This window comes from Conger conger, chromosome 4, assembly GCF_963514075.1.
Source record: "Conger conger chromosome 4, fConCon1.1, whole genome shotgun sequence".
NCBI lineage: Eukaryota > Metazoa > Chordata > Actinopteri > Anguilliformes > Congridae > Conger > Conger conger.
In genome coordinates, this window is record NC_083763.1 from 13,037,552 (window position 1) to 13,049,752 (window position 12,201).

General features: G+C 44.6%; 1 protein-coding gene across 4 annotated transcripts; it reads left to right on the top strand.

Annotated features, from left to right (window-relative positions):
* Positions 1-238: 238 nt before the first annotated feature.
* zgc:77486 (uncharacterized protein LOC405808 homolog) lies at positions 239-7,296 on the top strand. Of its 4 annotated transcripts, none has more exons than XM_061240047.1 (6): positions 239-404; positions 1,966-2,167; positions 2,425-2,530; positions 3,361-3,473; positions 5,132-5,236; positions 7,122-7,296. In XM_061240047.1, the coding sequence occupies exons 2-6, from the start codon at positions 2,008-2,010 to the stop codon at positions 7,268-7,270; spliced, it is 633 nt and encodes a 210-aa protein (XP_061096031.1). In that variant the 5' UTR covers positions 239-404; positions 1,966-2,007; the 3' UTR covers positions 7,271-7,296. The 4 variants fall into 4 exon arrangements, with proteins under 4 accessions (XP_061096031.1, XP_061096032.1, XP_061096033.1 ...); XM_061240048.1 differs by having other exon boundaries at positions 2,428-2,530; XM_061240049.1 differs by having other exon boundaries at positions 1,966-2,158.
* Positions 7,297-12,201: the final 4,905 nt, after the last annotated feature.

Consider the following 12,201-nt stretch of genomic DNA (forward strand, 5'->3'; position numbering starts at 1 on the left):
CTGGTGTTTATAGACAATATTTTGGGTTATTGCTGAGTTTTGTAACTTTTGTCCATGATGCATGTATCTGTACGCCTGTTGTCTTTTTAAATTTTCTTTCTCATTGTGTGGTGACCAAACAGACTGCAGGGACTAAAGTGTACAACCAGTTTTTTGGGGGGGTTCTTTGCCCTGCGCCCCCTCTTGTCTTCCCGTTACAGTAACGAGGAACAATAACGCTCATAACCCAACTGCTGACGTCACGACCCGTCGTTAGGAATGACTGGGGTCTGGGACTGAAGGAGGCCGCGCACAGAACCGGGGGCCGATTAGCCGTAGCTATATAGCTAACATTAAGTTAGCTAACGTAGCGTATATTTCTGAAGATCAAGGTCGACGACACCCCTCGGCTCTTCCGATAACAGGTACTGTGGAGCCTGTGTAAAACATATAACTCTAGTTTTTGTGGTTATGGAAAAACTGTTCTGCTAAAAAAACAATGGTCTGTGTGCATATTTCTCTACCGCCATGTTTCCGTATCTCAACAGCTAGCCAGGTCGTAAGCTTGTTAGCTATCTTCAGCTAACTTACCTCGGCTGAAAACTAAAGCTAACTACCTAACTAACCGTCGTGTACTTTTACATGGAAGCTAATTATCTTATTTGATCCAGCCAGGTAAAAAAAAAAAATTGTACGATATTTAGGTCGCCAGTTAGCTAGCCAGAGAACTAACGTACACATTATGTGTTTAAGTTGACCAAGGAAATGGATTCAGATTGCCTAGCTAGCTATGCTAGTTTAGCTGTGTGTTATTTGTTTGCCTCTGATGTGATGTTAATCTGAAGAAGCAGTTTCCCTTTCATATACATATATATAGCAAGTTGCCTAGCTACCTATTGTGTGTGTCAACGTTAGCTGCCTGTCTGTTGTCGATATTGGCCAGCTATCAATTGTGATTATAGTTTATAGCTTGCTGTACGTTACTAAACTTGGCTAACAGAATTGTCTTCTGGCTGATTCTTCCAGCTAACATGGCAAACATGATCAACTAAAGTCTACTTTTCGTAGGTTATCTGTTAGCTAGCTAGGAATGGTTAGTTGTCTAGTAAGCTTAGTTTATCACTGTTGGCCAAGTTAATATTCGTTCGGTAACGTTAAAATATTTATGAAACAACCATTAATTAATAAGGTAGACTGATATGCTAAGGAGATCTTCCGCTAGCTGGCTTCATAATAACTAACTACTGCCAAGAAGCTAACCGAGTTAATCAGGGAGTAGCCTAGCTAGCTCGCTAAGTTAGTTGGTGTATCTCCAAGTTAGTTTTTTGTGTGTTTCAGGTTCCATTGGCTAACTAGCTTGCTTAGGCTAGTCTTATAGTTTTAGTCTGTTATAGCAAATAGCTCAAATTCATCAGTTGGTTGTTAGTTGTCTAGGAGGAAGGGCAGAATTGTGAGGGCGAGGGTGGGGGTGGTGTTGGCTTGTGTTTTTCGCTTGTGCAGCGAGTTAATGTTTGCTAGCAAGTACCCATACCCTTTATTAATTATTGTAGGTATTCAATATACGTTTCTTTAGATATACACGTAAATGTATAAGACCGGACCCGAGAGACATCGGACTGCAGTACCGCTTTGTCTTATAATATAAGATGTGTTGCTATGTTAGCTGGCTATCAAGTGTAGTAAGCCCCGCCCCTCACCGGGGTTGGCTAGCTTCCGCAAAGTAAAAAGGTAGCTTACCTTGATTGGCCAGTTACCGACAGAAAAAACGAAAACTAGAAACAAAGGACGACAAAGGCAAAACAAGTAATGAATGACTTTGTTGAGGAAATGATTCAGTCATGTAACGAAATTTCAAACAGACCAAACACTGTGAACGGAAGAATTTTCAGTGGCAGCTTCAGTAGATTGTTCGTAGCTGTAGTTAAGCCATATTGATTAAGAGCCTGGTTTTTGTACCATTTGCTAATATGTTAACCCCGTTTTCAGGTCCGCCCTCCCTCGGATTCCTACCCTTCCCGGTCCGCCAGCATGGCTCAGGAAACGAATCAGACAGCGGTACCGATGTTGTGCACCACGGGCTGTGGTTTCTATGGAAATCCACGCACCAACGGAATGTGTTCGGTCTGCTACAAGGAACACCTTCTGAGGCAAAAGGGAGGGGGTCGTTCCAGCCCCCCAGGTGAGAAAGGTAGATATTGACCTAGCGGTGTGTTGGGCATGCTTGGAGAGAGACGTGTAAATATTTGAATCCACCTGCCAAGGGCATCCTGTGGATTCTTGAAACTGGCTAAGCTAGTTGTTCAGGGCTTTAGCTGTAATAAATCATTGCTCATGTGTAATTTACATGTTTGCCTGTGCAGTCATATATGTACATAAACCTATATCATTTGCTTTTGTACTTTTATAATATTGCTGTTGGTGAAGCCCCAGTCTCTGTTTCTGCAGCAGCACTGGCTCCAGTTGTGTCCCCAGCAGGGGCTGGTGTTTCTGTGGAGACCACCCCTGACCCCAGCACAGATGGATTCACCCAATCGGAAGAAAGGAAATCCAGGTATGGGGTGTTGACCATCTTTGGTAAACCGTAGGTGAAGGTGGACTCTAAATGTCTCCACGGCCACTGGTGTTCAGCTTTGTCACTGAACAATCCCCTGCACCCTGTGAGAGTGTATAAGGTCTTGGTGTATGTTCGTGACATATCGTAGTCATCTTCCAAGTCTGGTTGTGATATCAGGTATCAAATCTAATTCCTGAATAAGCTAGAAGAATTTTATCCCTGATACTTCAGACTATTTACTTTCATGGCATTCCGGAGATGGGAACATATACCTTACTTTTGCATTTTTACACCGTATCCATTCATACAGCTGGATGTATACTTAATCGATTCAGGTTCAGAATGATACAATGGCAGATCCCTACCTGGAAATAAAACACTCAACCATTGGGTTCCTTACCTGTTCTACTGCATTATTCTACACTGCCACCCAGTTTGCAAGTTTGATTCCCAGCTGGGACACTGCTTTTGAGTTCTTGAGCAGAGAACTTAACACAAATTGCTTCAGTGAATATTAAGCCAGGTAATACATACTACGTTTCAATATATGGTACTATAAGAACTCTTAAAAATCTCTTAAAGGCCAAAGTGTGTTTCATGTAGATGTTTAATACAGAATCCTTGCATGTCCTGGAAAAAGTGCAATCTCTCATGCATTTTTCAGACTTTGGAAAATAAGAAATTTGCCTGTATGTTATTGGCCAATACTACAGGTGTCCTAGTCTGACCCTCCTATATGTTACAGGTGTTGCTTACATAAATGTCCTGTAGAATAATGTCTTGAAATCATTGGGAGCCCTGCTGATTGTCTGATTCCCTGGTTGTAGCTCTCCCAGCCCAGTCACCCAGCAGATGATAGCCATGAGCCTGTCCCAGGACAGCGGAGCCACCGACTCGGATCGAGCCGAGGAGGAAGAGGAAGGGACCTCCAAATCTACGGGTGAGAGAGAGAGAGCCTACAAGTTTTTGTTGTTTGTTGCCTACTTGTCCTCTTCATACGACAGAGAAGGGGGAAGTGGTCCTCTGCAGATAAATAAATGAGAAGAGAAGTGGAAAAACATCATGACTAAAAAGGCCTCCACATTCTCGTCTTTCTTTTATTTCATATGAGGGGAAAAAGATATTGTCTGTATTTCACTGTTGCGGTCATTGCCATTGGAGGAATCCTGCCAAATTTCTTTTGTGCCATTAGTGCTGCTAAAAATACCGAAATGAGTTTGGACGTGCCTTTCTTTGCTCTACGCTGAAGCCTGCCGACTGTGTTAGCACACTTAAAATAGGGCCCTAAGTCGGTGTTCTCAGGGAAAGTGTGAGCGAGGCATGAGCTCTGGCTCAGTCGGCAGCCGCTGGGGTGCCTGCTCAAACGCTTCCCGTCGTAGTATCACGCTGAGATCCACCTGCGCTGTTTAAATAGGCCCGGGTTAATGACCGCGAGCGCGGTTTAAACCGGAGGTGTGCCTTTTCGGAAAGTGGGGGAGGAGGAGGAGGGGTGGGGGCGGGAAAGCCCCAGTGTCCTTTTCATTCTAAAGCAGTGGGGACCAGCCCTGTTCCTGGAGATCCTACTGTCCTGTAGGTTTTCACTGCAACCCTAATTTGGCAAACCGGACTCTACTAATTAGCAGCTCCATGCAGATCTTTAGTTGTTGAATGAGGTGCGATTTGTTTGGGTTGGAGTGAAAATCTCCAGGAACAGAGCTGGTCACTACTGCCTTAAAGCAAGCTTGGCTTATTGTGGTGCTAACTATTAATGTGAATCGGGGAAAATTAGCTCTGTGTTTTGTGTCCTACACAAATCCACCTTACTGAGCTAATGGCTACTAGCAGAAGCAACTTCACATAATCAGATATAAATCAATTTGTGTATAAAATTTATTATGTTGCCTATTATCGACTGCATAAGTGGTGTTTGACCCACTTGACCCAGTTGGTCATTGAGATTCTGTGAATTTTTCTTTGCCTACAGCTTTTTAGCAGTTATTTTCAGTACTGCTGCTTAGAAGCGCTTGCCAATCTTGGTTTCGCATGTGTCTTGGTGTTGAACATGCCTGGAGTTAACAGATTAACATCTGTTAGGCGTAGGGGGGGATTACCACTCGCACGATAAAGTGACTCCTTTAAAGCTTACATGTGTTATTCCTAGAGTTGAGAAGAAACACCGTCTCTAATCCCGTGAACAATGACGGCTTTTCCCTCATTTATGCAGAGGAAGCAAGGGGCGACTGTGGTTTAATGGGTACGGAACTACGCTTGTGACCTGAAAGTTGCAGGTTCAGTTCCCAGGTAGAACCTAATTTTCCAAGAAGTGAAGGGAAAATAACTTTGGTGTCAAAATACACAAGTATTACAATTAAAATTTGTTTTTGGAATATATACTTCAAGATGTGTATGTGTATGGGTATGAAGAATTGACTAATGTGAGGAATACTGCTTGTCTTTAACCCACATTGCTTCACTATATATCCAGCTGTATAAATTGGTACAAAAAATGGCAAAAAAAAGCAAGGTTGTGTAAATCGCTCTGGATAGGAGTGTCTGCTGAGTGCCTATAATGTATGGTAGTGACTCATTGAGGTTGCGTGTTCCTCTCTCTCGCCACAGGGCTGGCCCTGGAAGCTGCACCCTCCTCTGACGGCGAGCAGACTCCGGACAAGAGCAAGAAGAAGAACCGCTGCTTCACCTGCCGGAAAAAAGTGGGCCTCACAGGTGAGAATCAGAGAGTGTGTGTGTGCGCGTGTGTGCGCGTGTGTGCGCGTGTGTGCGCGTGTGTGCGCGCGCGGGCGTGCGCGCGTGTGCGTGTGCGTGGAGACACTATTTTTCTCTTGCATTATTGCCCTGAAAGCATTTTTAGAATACATTTTTCCACTTAATCTCTCTCCAAGAGTGCCTGGAAATGTTAGTTAGAGATTCTGCCTCCGTTTGCACTGAGCATTGCTTATTTTAAAACTGAGCAAATCCAAAAACGACTCGCACAGTCTGTTGGATCTTCTGCTGCAAATGGGGTTTTGGCAGGAAGTCTTTGGCCCTGTACTTTAGGTGGCAGTTTTCGATTTGCAGCCCTTCCTGTAGTTTATTAGTTCTACCGGGAGGGTTGTGTAGTTAATAATCCACTCCTTGATGACTACAACTCCCAAGATTCAGCTCTCTGTGCTTTGGTTGTTCATTTCCCCGGTGACTATGCTGTGGTTACTATTCCACAAAAAAAAAAAGTGTTTTTCTCTGAAAGAAAAATATGAAAGCCGCATTGCTGTAGTCACCCTTTATAGTTATTCTTTCTTTTCTTTTTTTTGTTCTTTTCTTTTTTTGCCACCTTCAAGTGCAGTCTAGATGGGTTTGTAATGTGTGCTGCTCCCTCAGAGGCATGTGTGATATTAGCTGCACTTTCCTCTGGATTTTGAGTGATTTGACCGTCCCATTTTTCAGCCAGGTAATCATCCTTTTCTAATGGACAGACTGTCTCAGACAGGTATTAAGTTTCTGAGGGATGTGTTGCATAGGAACAGCATGGCTCTGAGCAAGGTGGGGTTTTTATTTTGTCTTGGTAACAGCAGTGAAATGTTGTAACTGCTCCCTTCATGTCTGTCGTACCACATTATCTGTTCTGGAGGAACCAAAACCTGACTGATTCGTTGCCTCTCGTTTCTCTCGTTGGTGATGCATAGGATTGTGACAGACTGGCAGTACAGAGAGGCAGATGTGGAAATGGCCTTTTAAGTGTTCCTTCAGACTGCAGTGCTTTCTGCGGAAAAGCCTTTTTAATTGAAGCATTTTTTCATATAAAATTGTCAATGTGCGGTTTTGGTCCTGCTGTTCTGCCCCAAAATGAGTTTGTCTCTGCTATTTATGCGAGGATTCATAAAACCGCCAACGCATGAAGCCAGGTAGTTGCCTCCGTTTAAAAAAATAAATAAATAAAATTTTAAAGAAGAAGAAAGGAAAAATCAAGAACTTCCTCAACGCCTGTTCTGCTGTTTTTTGGGGGGGGGGATATTTTGTTATTTCTCAATGTTCTGTTCACAGTGCGTGGGCGCGATGAATCATTTGTTTATATAGAACTCAGGCAATCATGAGAAGTGTCTTGAATTTAATTGAGTATTTGATTGTTGCTAACCTCGTGTCTTGGACTTTCACAGTCCTTGGTTTTAGTCTGGAGGACTGTGACATGTATTGAAGAGCCTTGTGCAAGAGGTTATAAGTACAACCGCATGAATAGCTCCGAGCCCTGGCGCATTGTGTTTTTGATTGCGCTAGTCCTGAATTGCTTTTGATGCTGCAGTCTTTCATTTTTATTTTTAATTTTTTCTCCTTATCTTTTGTGATGAGATCAGAATTTGTCCTTGTGATTTGTGTTTACTTTTGAGGACCTCTTGAGTGCATCGGAACAGTTTGGAACGTTTATTCGCTCTTTAAGACGTGTGTGAGGTCACAAATGTGTGATTAGAATGTTCTGAGCGTTCTAATGGTGATGTAACAATCACTACTGGTAATCGGAAGCAATGCAGTTCTAGAACACTGTCTTGGGGGGGTGTTAAGGTGCTGTGGAGAAACGATGAGTGCCAGCCTCATTCTGATCCTTGTCTCCTTGTTCCAGGTTTCGACTGTCGCTGCGGCAACCTGTTCTGCGCCGTCCACCGCTACTCGGACAAACATGACTGTCCCTATGACTACCGGGGGGCCGCGGCCGCCCGAATACGCAAGGAGAACCCCGTGGTGGTGGCCGAGAAGATCCAGAAGTTGTGAGGGGGGTGGGGGTAGGGCGGAAGGTAGAGGAGGACCAGCATCATCAGAATCCCTTCTGTTTGAGAAATTTGGATCAAAGGTGGTGGGGGTGGGGGGGGGGTGGGGGCAGTAACTGATGAAATGACTTTGTTTCCAGTTGTTCAGTGCAAGGGAGGGGGAGCTGGGGGGGTGGAGTGGAGTCCTTACAGCCCCCTCCCAATCCCCCTCCCTTAAATCACCCCGCCCCCTTCTCTCCTCGAATGATTGAGCAAGTGTGCGAGTGACTGACTGCGTTGAGTGATGATGCGTGTTGATTTTGAGCGGAAAGGAGGCTGGAGTTGGGTTTGATGTTTTTTGGGCATTTTAATTCACTTTGGGGGTGCAAGTCATTTTAGATGTTTTTTTTTGGGGGGGGGGGGGGGGGAAGGAGGGGGTGTTCCCATTTTTCTTTTCTCCAAACATATGTTTTTATTTTTATATTCCCTGAGTGTTTCTGTGCCCTACATATTTGCAGTGTGTCATGCCACAGGGGCCCGTCATGACCACAGAGCTATTCAAGTTCACCTCCTTTAATCCTCACTCTCAGGCTTTCCTGAGCTTGTCATTTTTAATTCTTATTTTTTTATTTCTTTTGGGCCAATGTCTAACCCCCAATCTGCATTCATGAGGAAATGTCCCTTTGATATATTGACTTTTATCATACTAATGTGGGGTTGCATGAATTATTTGAGGGGGGATTGAGATAACTTGAGCGATTGAGACGTTTTTTGTTTTTCTGTTTTTGAAGGGGAAATCTGGTCAAAAATCGGAATTTGGCGTTTTGAGATCGGTGTCAGGTATTCCGATTGCACGGGTGATGATTCCGAACTGCATCGTTTTTTTTTTAAAGCCTAGGACCGTCCTCAGTGCCTGCGGGACATCCGTGCTGCCAGCCTCAACTTTTCACTGCCGTGACCTAAGTAACAGAGAAGCAGGTTTTGGGAAACCTAGGGCTCATTTTAATCGCTTATTTTCTCTTTTACTTCCTCTTGACCCGGAAATCGATCGAGGTCCGCCATCTTTAAGGACATTCCAACCCGTTAACTTCTACTCCTAGGAGGAACATTTAAAAACTTTTGAACTTTCCTTTCTTGTGAGGAAACTTGGAGCAAATTCTTTGTGGAAGTGTTTTTTTCCTGACGTATGAATGACCGACCTGTAGGTCCGCCTCTCCCCATCTGCGGCGTGGCTTTGAACTGACATTTGAAGGAGCAAGGGCATTCCGTTTGTCTAATTCACGTTCTCGACTTCCCCCTTCTTTTTTCATCTTTTCCTAGCCTCTCCCGATGGGTGGAGCTAGGGGCAAGAACAGGAGGAGAAAAAAAAAAAAAGGAGAAAAATAATGTATTGAATGAGCCCCTAGCCTTTCCATAGACATGCTGCGGTCATTCTGAAACGGTGAAAAGGCTAGACCACACTAGTATAACCGAATGGAAACTAGGACATGATATAGAGGCCTGATACAGGCTGGTGCCCCATTAAAATAAACTGGCGCAGGCTGTGACCAAATAAAGTGCTTACTGGACTGGCTCAGTGTTAGAATTTCAATCACGTCTTCTGCCCCCTTCTGGTCCAGTTTGGGCATGTAAAGTTCATGTGTGGTTGAAAATTGGGCCTCTATTTCTCGGGTAGTTTTATTTTATTTATGATTTATGGCTGATCTCGGATTGTTCTATGAAGACAGCAGCTGTGGTCGACGCAGAGTTATACGCGTTAGATCACTCCGGTGAAATGTTAGGCTGGTGGAAAGGTCAGCTAGTCCTTGTGCGCTGGAGGAACACCCAGCTAACACAAAATGTTCTCACTGTTACTGGAATGTTTTTTTTTTTCTCTCTCTATGTTATGATATTGCCACTACATTGCAGCATCGTTGCGAGAACGATTTGTGTTGGCTGTGTGCAGGGTCCGATCTGAGCCATTATAAAACACCATCAGAATGACGAGTCATGAATGTAAGTACTTGACCACATAAAACGCCATTTCCGGTTTATGACCAGACTTGCCCTTTAGCGGGTGTATGACACACGGAAGATCTATATTAATATATTGTAGTTAGCTTGAATTGTGTGATTGCATTATATTTATTTATTTTTTCTTTTATTACTATTGGTTGGCTTGTATGGAGGTTTGGCCGCATGTCGGCAAGTCATGATTGTTTGTACTTCTTTTTCGATTCGTTTTTAAGCTTTCCTTTTTGATTATGTAACCAGCAGAAAAAAATACAAATTCCAATATGTGATGGGAGTCCTGTGAATACATGCAGGGGATGGCTTTTAAAGGAGAACTCTTCCATTGTCCAGAGGTTTCAGTTCCAAGCACAACTCATTTCAAGCGTCGCCTCCGTCAACGTTGTTATTTTGACTTTTACAGCAGTTACACAAGTTGTCGGGAAGGTGCAGAATTACTTTCAAGTTTTAAAAGGACGCCGCTTTACGCACGGCTGACCTATTCGGTGTGCTTACCTGTATGCGGCACAGCTGCAGGTGAAATTGACTGGTAAACACAACAGAAGCAGCAGAAGGGTGAATCGTTCGCTCACCCTGTCCTAAATCACCAGCCGGCCGGCGGAAGGCGCTGATGAGAAGCGCCCGGAGGGGTCAAACGTCAGAAACGTCTTTAACGCGGAAGCTCTTCCTCTGATTGTGCGTTAAATCATTTCTGGCAAAGCGACGTTTGTTCGCCGCGCTCGGTCGGTCCGTGATGAGAGAGGCGGTATTCCGACCGCGTCCTGACGCTTGCGATAGGTGTGCTGTGCAGAATTACACCCTGGTTTTAAATAGTCCTTTATTGATTTTTAACTTCTGTTGTTGTGTTGTTGGTGTACCTGCTTTATCACTGTCCCACCGAATCGACGTGAAGCAAAGCACGAATTCCTGGAACCCGCTGATGCCCAAATTAACGAGACTGTTCTGTATAATGTAAATACGGACTGCTGTTCATTCACTATCTTTTTATATGTAGAATGTCGCGAGTTAATGTGTGGGAAAACACGGGGTAAGGAAGTTATTTATTGCGTGTTCGAATAGTGTCCTGTCGGTGCCCGTGCCGTGCTGAATGTCTCTACAACAGAAGAGCAGGCCGGTCCTTGGGTTCGCATGGTTTTTTGTCCCCCCCCCCCCCCCCCCCCCCCCCCCCCCCCCCCCCCCCGCTAACAATCGGTGTTTGCATCCTGGAACAAGCGTGGGTTCCGTCGAAAGGTCTGAAGTCGCCCCGAGGGGTGTAATGTAACCAGCTTTCCTCGTCAGACTGGGTCACGTCACTGTTTCTTATGTGTGCTTGTGTTTTGTCTTCACTCGCCCATTGGCTTAGCTGTCAAGTTGTACCCTTGATTTGTGTGAACTGTCTCCAGAGGGGAAAAGAACCCACTCTGTTTCCTGTGGCCAGGCCCTGAGGATGTGTTAAAGCTCATGTTTGTCTTCAATGATCTGTTTTTTATTTTTTGTGTGTGTGTGAGGGGTCCACCTGCGGCATGTTCTCATTTGTCTTCTCTTGAGGGTAACCAAACTTCATTTAGGGCCATAATATTTTTTTAGATATTGATTTCTTTGAGCTGTTACTGGGCTCATACTGCACTTTCAAAGCATTTTCATGGTTATGGTGGTAATGCATCTTACACCATGTACTTAATATCAAATCCTGTTCCCCTTTTAAGAAAATTAAAAAAAAAAAAAACGGCTGAAGAACCATTAAAACAGGCCTGTTGAACAAACAAAAGCAGCACAACCCCTGTATACAAACAGGAACTGAGACGGTACTCCACTCAGACAGCGTTCATCCAGCAATTGGAGATGTCCTCAGTGATGCATCCAGTTGAAGTGTTGCTGAAGTGTGTTTCTGAATGACTCTGCCCATTGTCATTCAGGTGAAGATGGGTAGGTGTTAAGGGTTTCATTTTACCTTAAGGGTTACCCGTTTCACCCAGAGCACCAGGTTGGCTACCTTGCTCCTCTCAGCATTGTTTTATAGTTAAAAAGAAAAAGACTTAAGTGCAGTGCTTGTAGTAAGTACGGTGGCGTTTTCTGTAGCTGAGAGATCAAAGCTCTAAACTGCTGTAAACTCTACAGGGCGAAAGCCCTACGTGAGCTGATTGAAACTCCTGTTTTAAGGAGCTGATCAGGATTGGCGTCTGCAGTGTGGCTTGGACACGACGGATTAAATGCGCGGAGGGCTTTTCTCAGATCTAGAAACGGGAATGTTTATGCTTCAGGTTACCCTTTTGAGTTCAAAGAGAAAATGACCGATTGACCCCCCCCCCCCCCCCTCCCCAGCTTGGAGCTGCAGTGTAACCAACCCTGAAGATCCCAGAGGTTGAAATCACGTGAGCTGGTCTAGGTGGCACGCTGCAGGGACTGCTCTGGCTGCCCGTTCATCCGGGACTCGGTCGCGGGAAAGGGCTGCTAGTGAAGGGGGCCACACCCGAAAGCACCCCTCCGAAGTCGCACTGTTCTTCTGTTCCCGCTACCAGAGCTCTTCTTGGGTTCAGAGGCTCTGTGTTACTATTTACGCCAGAAGCGGTCAGTTACGAGAGACCCGCTGACCCTGTTTGAGACCGCCTGACGCACTGCTGTTAACGAGGGGGATGAATGTGCCCTCGGCTGTTAAAAACATGGCAGTCGACCGACGTAAACAAGGTCGGGTCATCTGACACAGCGTGTGGCCATCAGACCTGGGTCAAATATGTAATTGCTTTGCATTCAAATCCTTTTCTACGCTTTACTAAGCTTGTCTGGTGTATTTGTACCAGAACTGGGTTTAAATACTATTTGTTTTGGATTTAAATACTTTTCTGCATTTGATTAAGCTTGCCTAGTGTATTGGAACAAACAAAATTATCCCAAAAGCTCAAACCCTGCTCAGATACACCAGGCAACATCAATAGAGCACAAAAAAAAAGTCAGGACTGGTTTAAACCT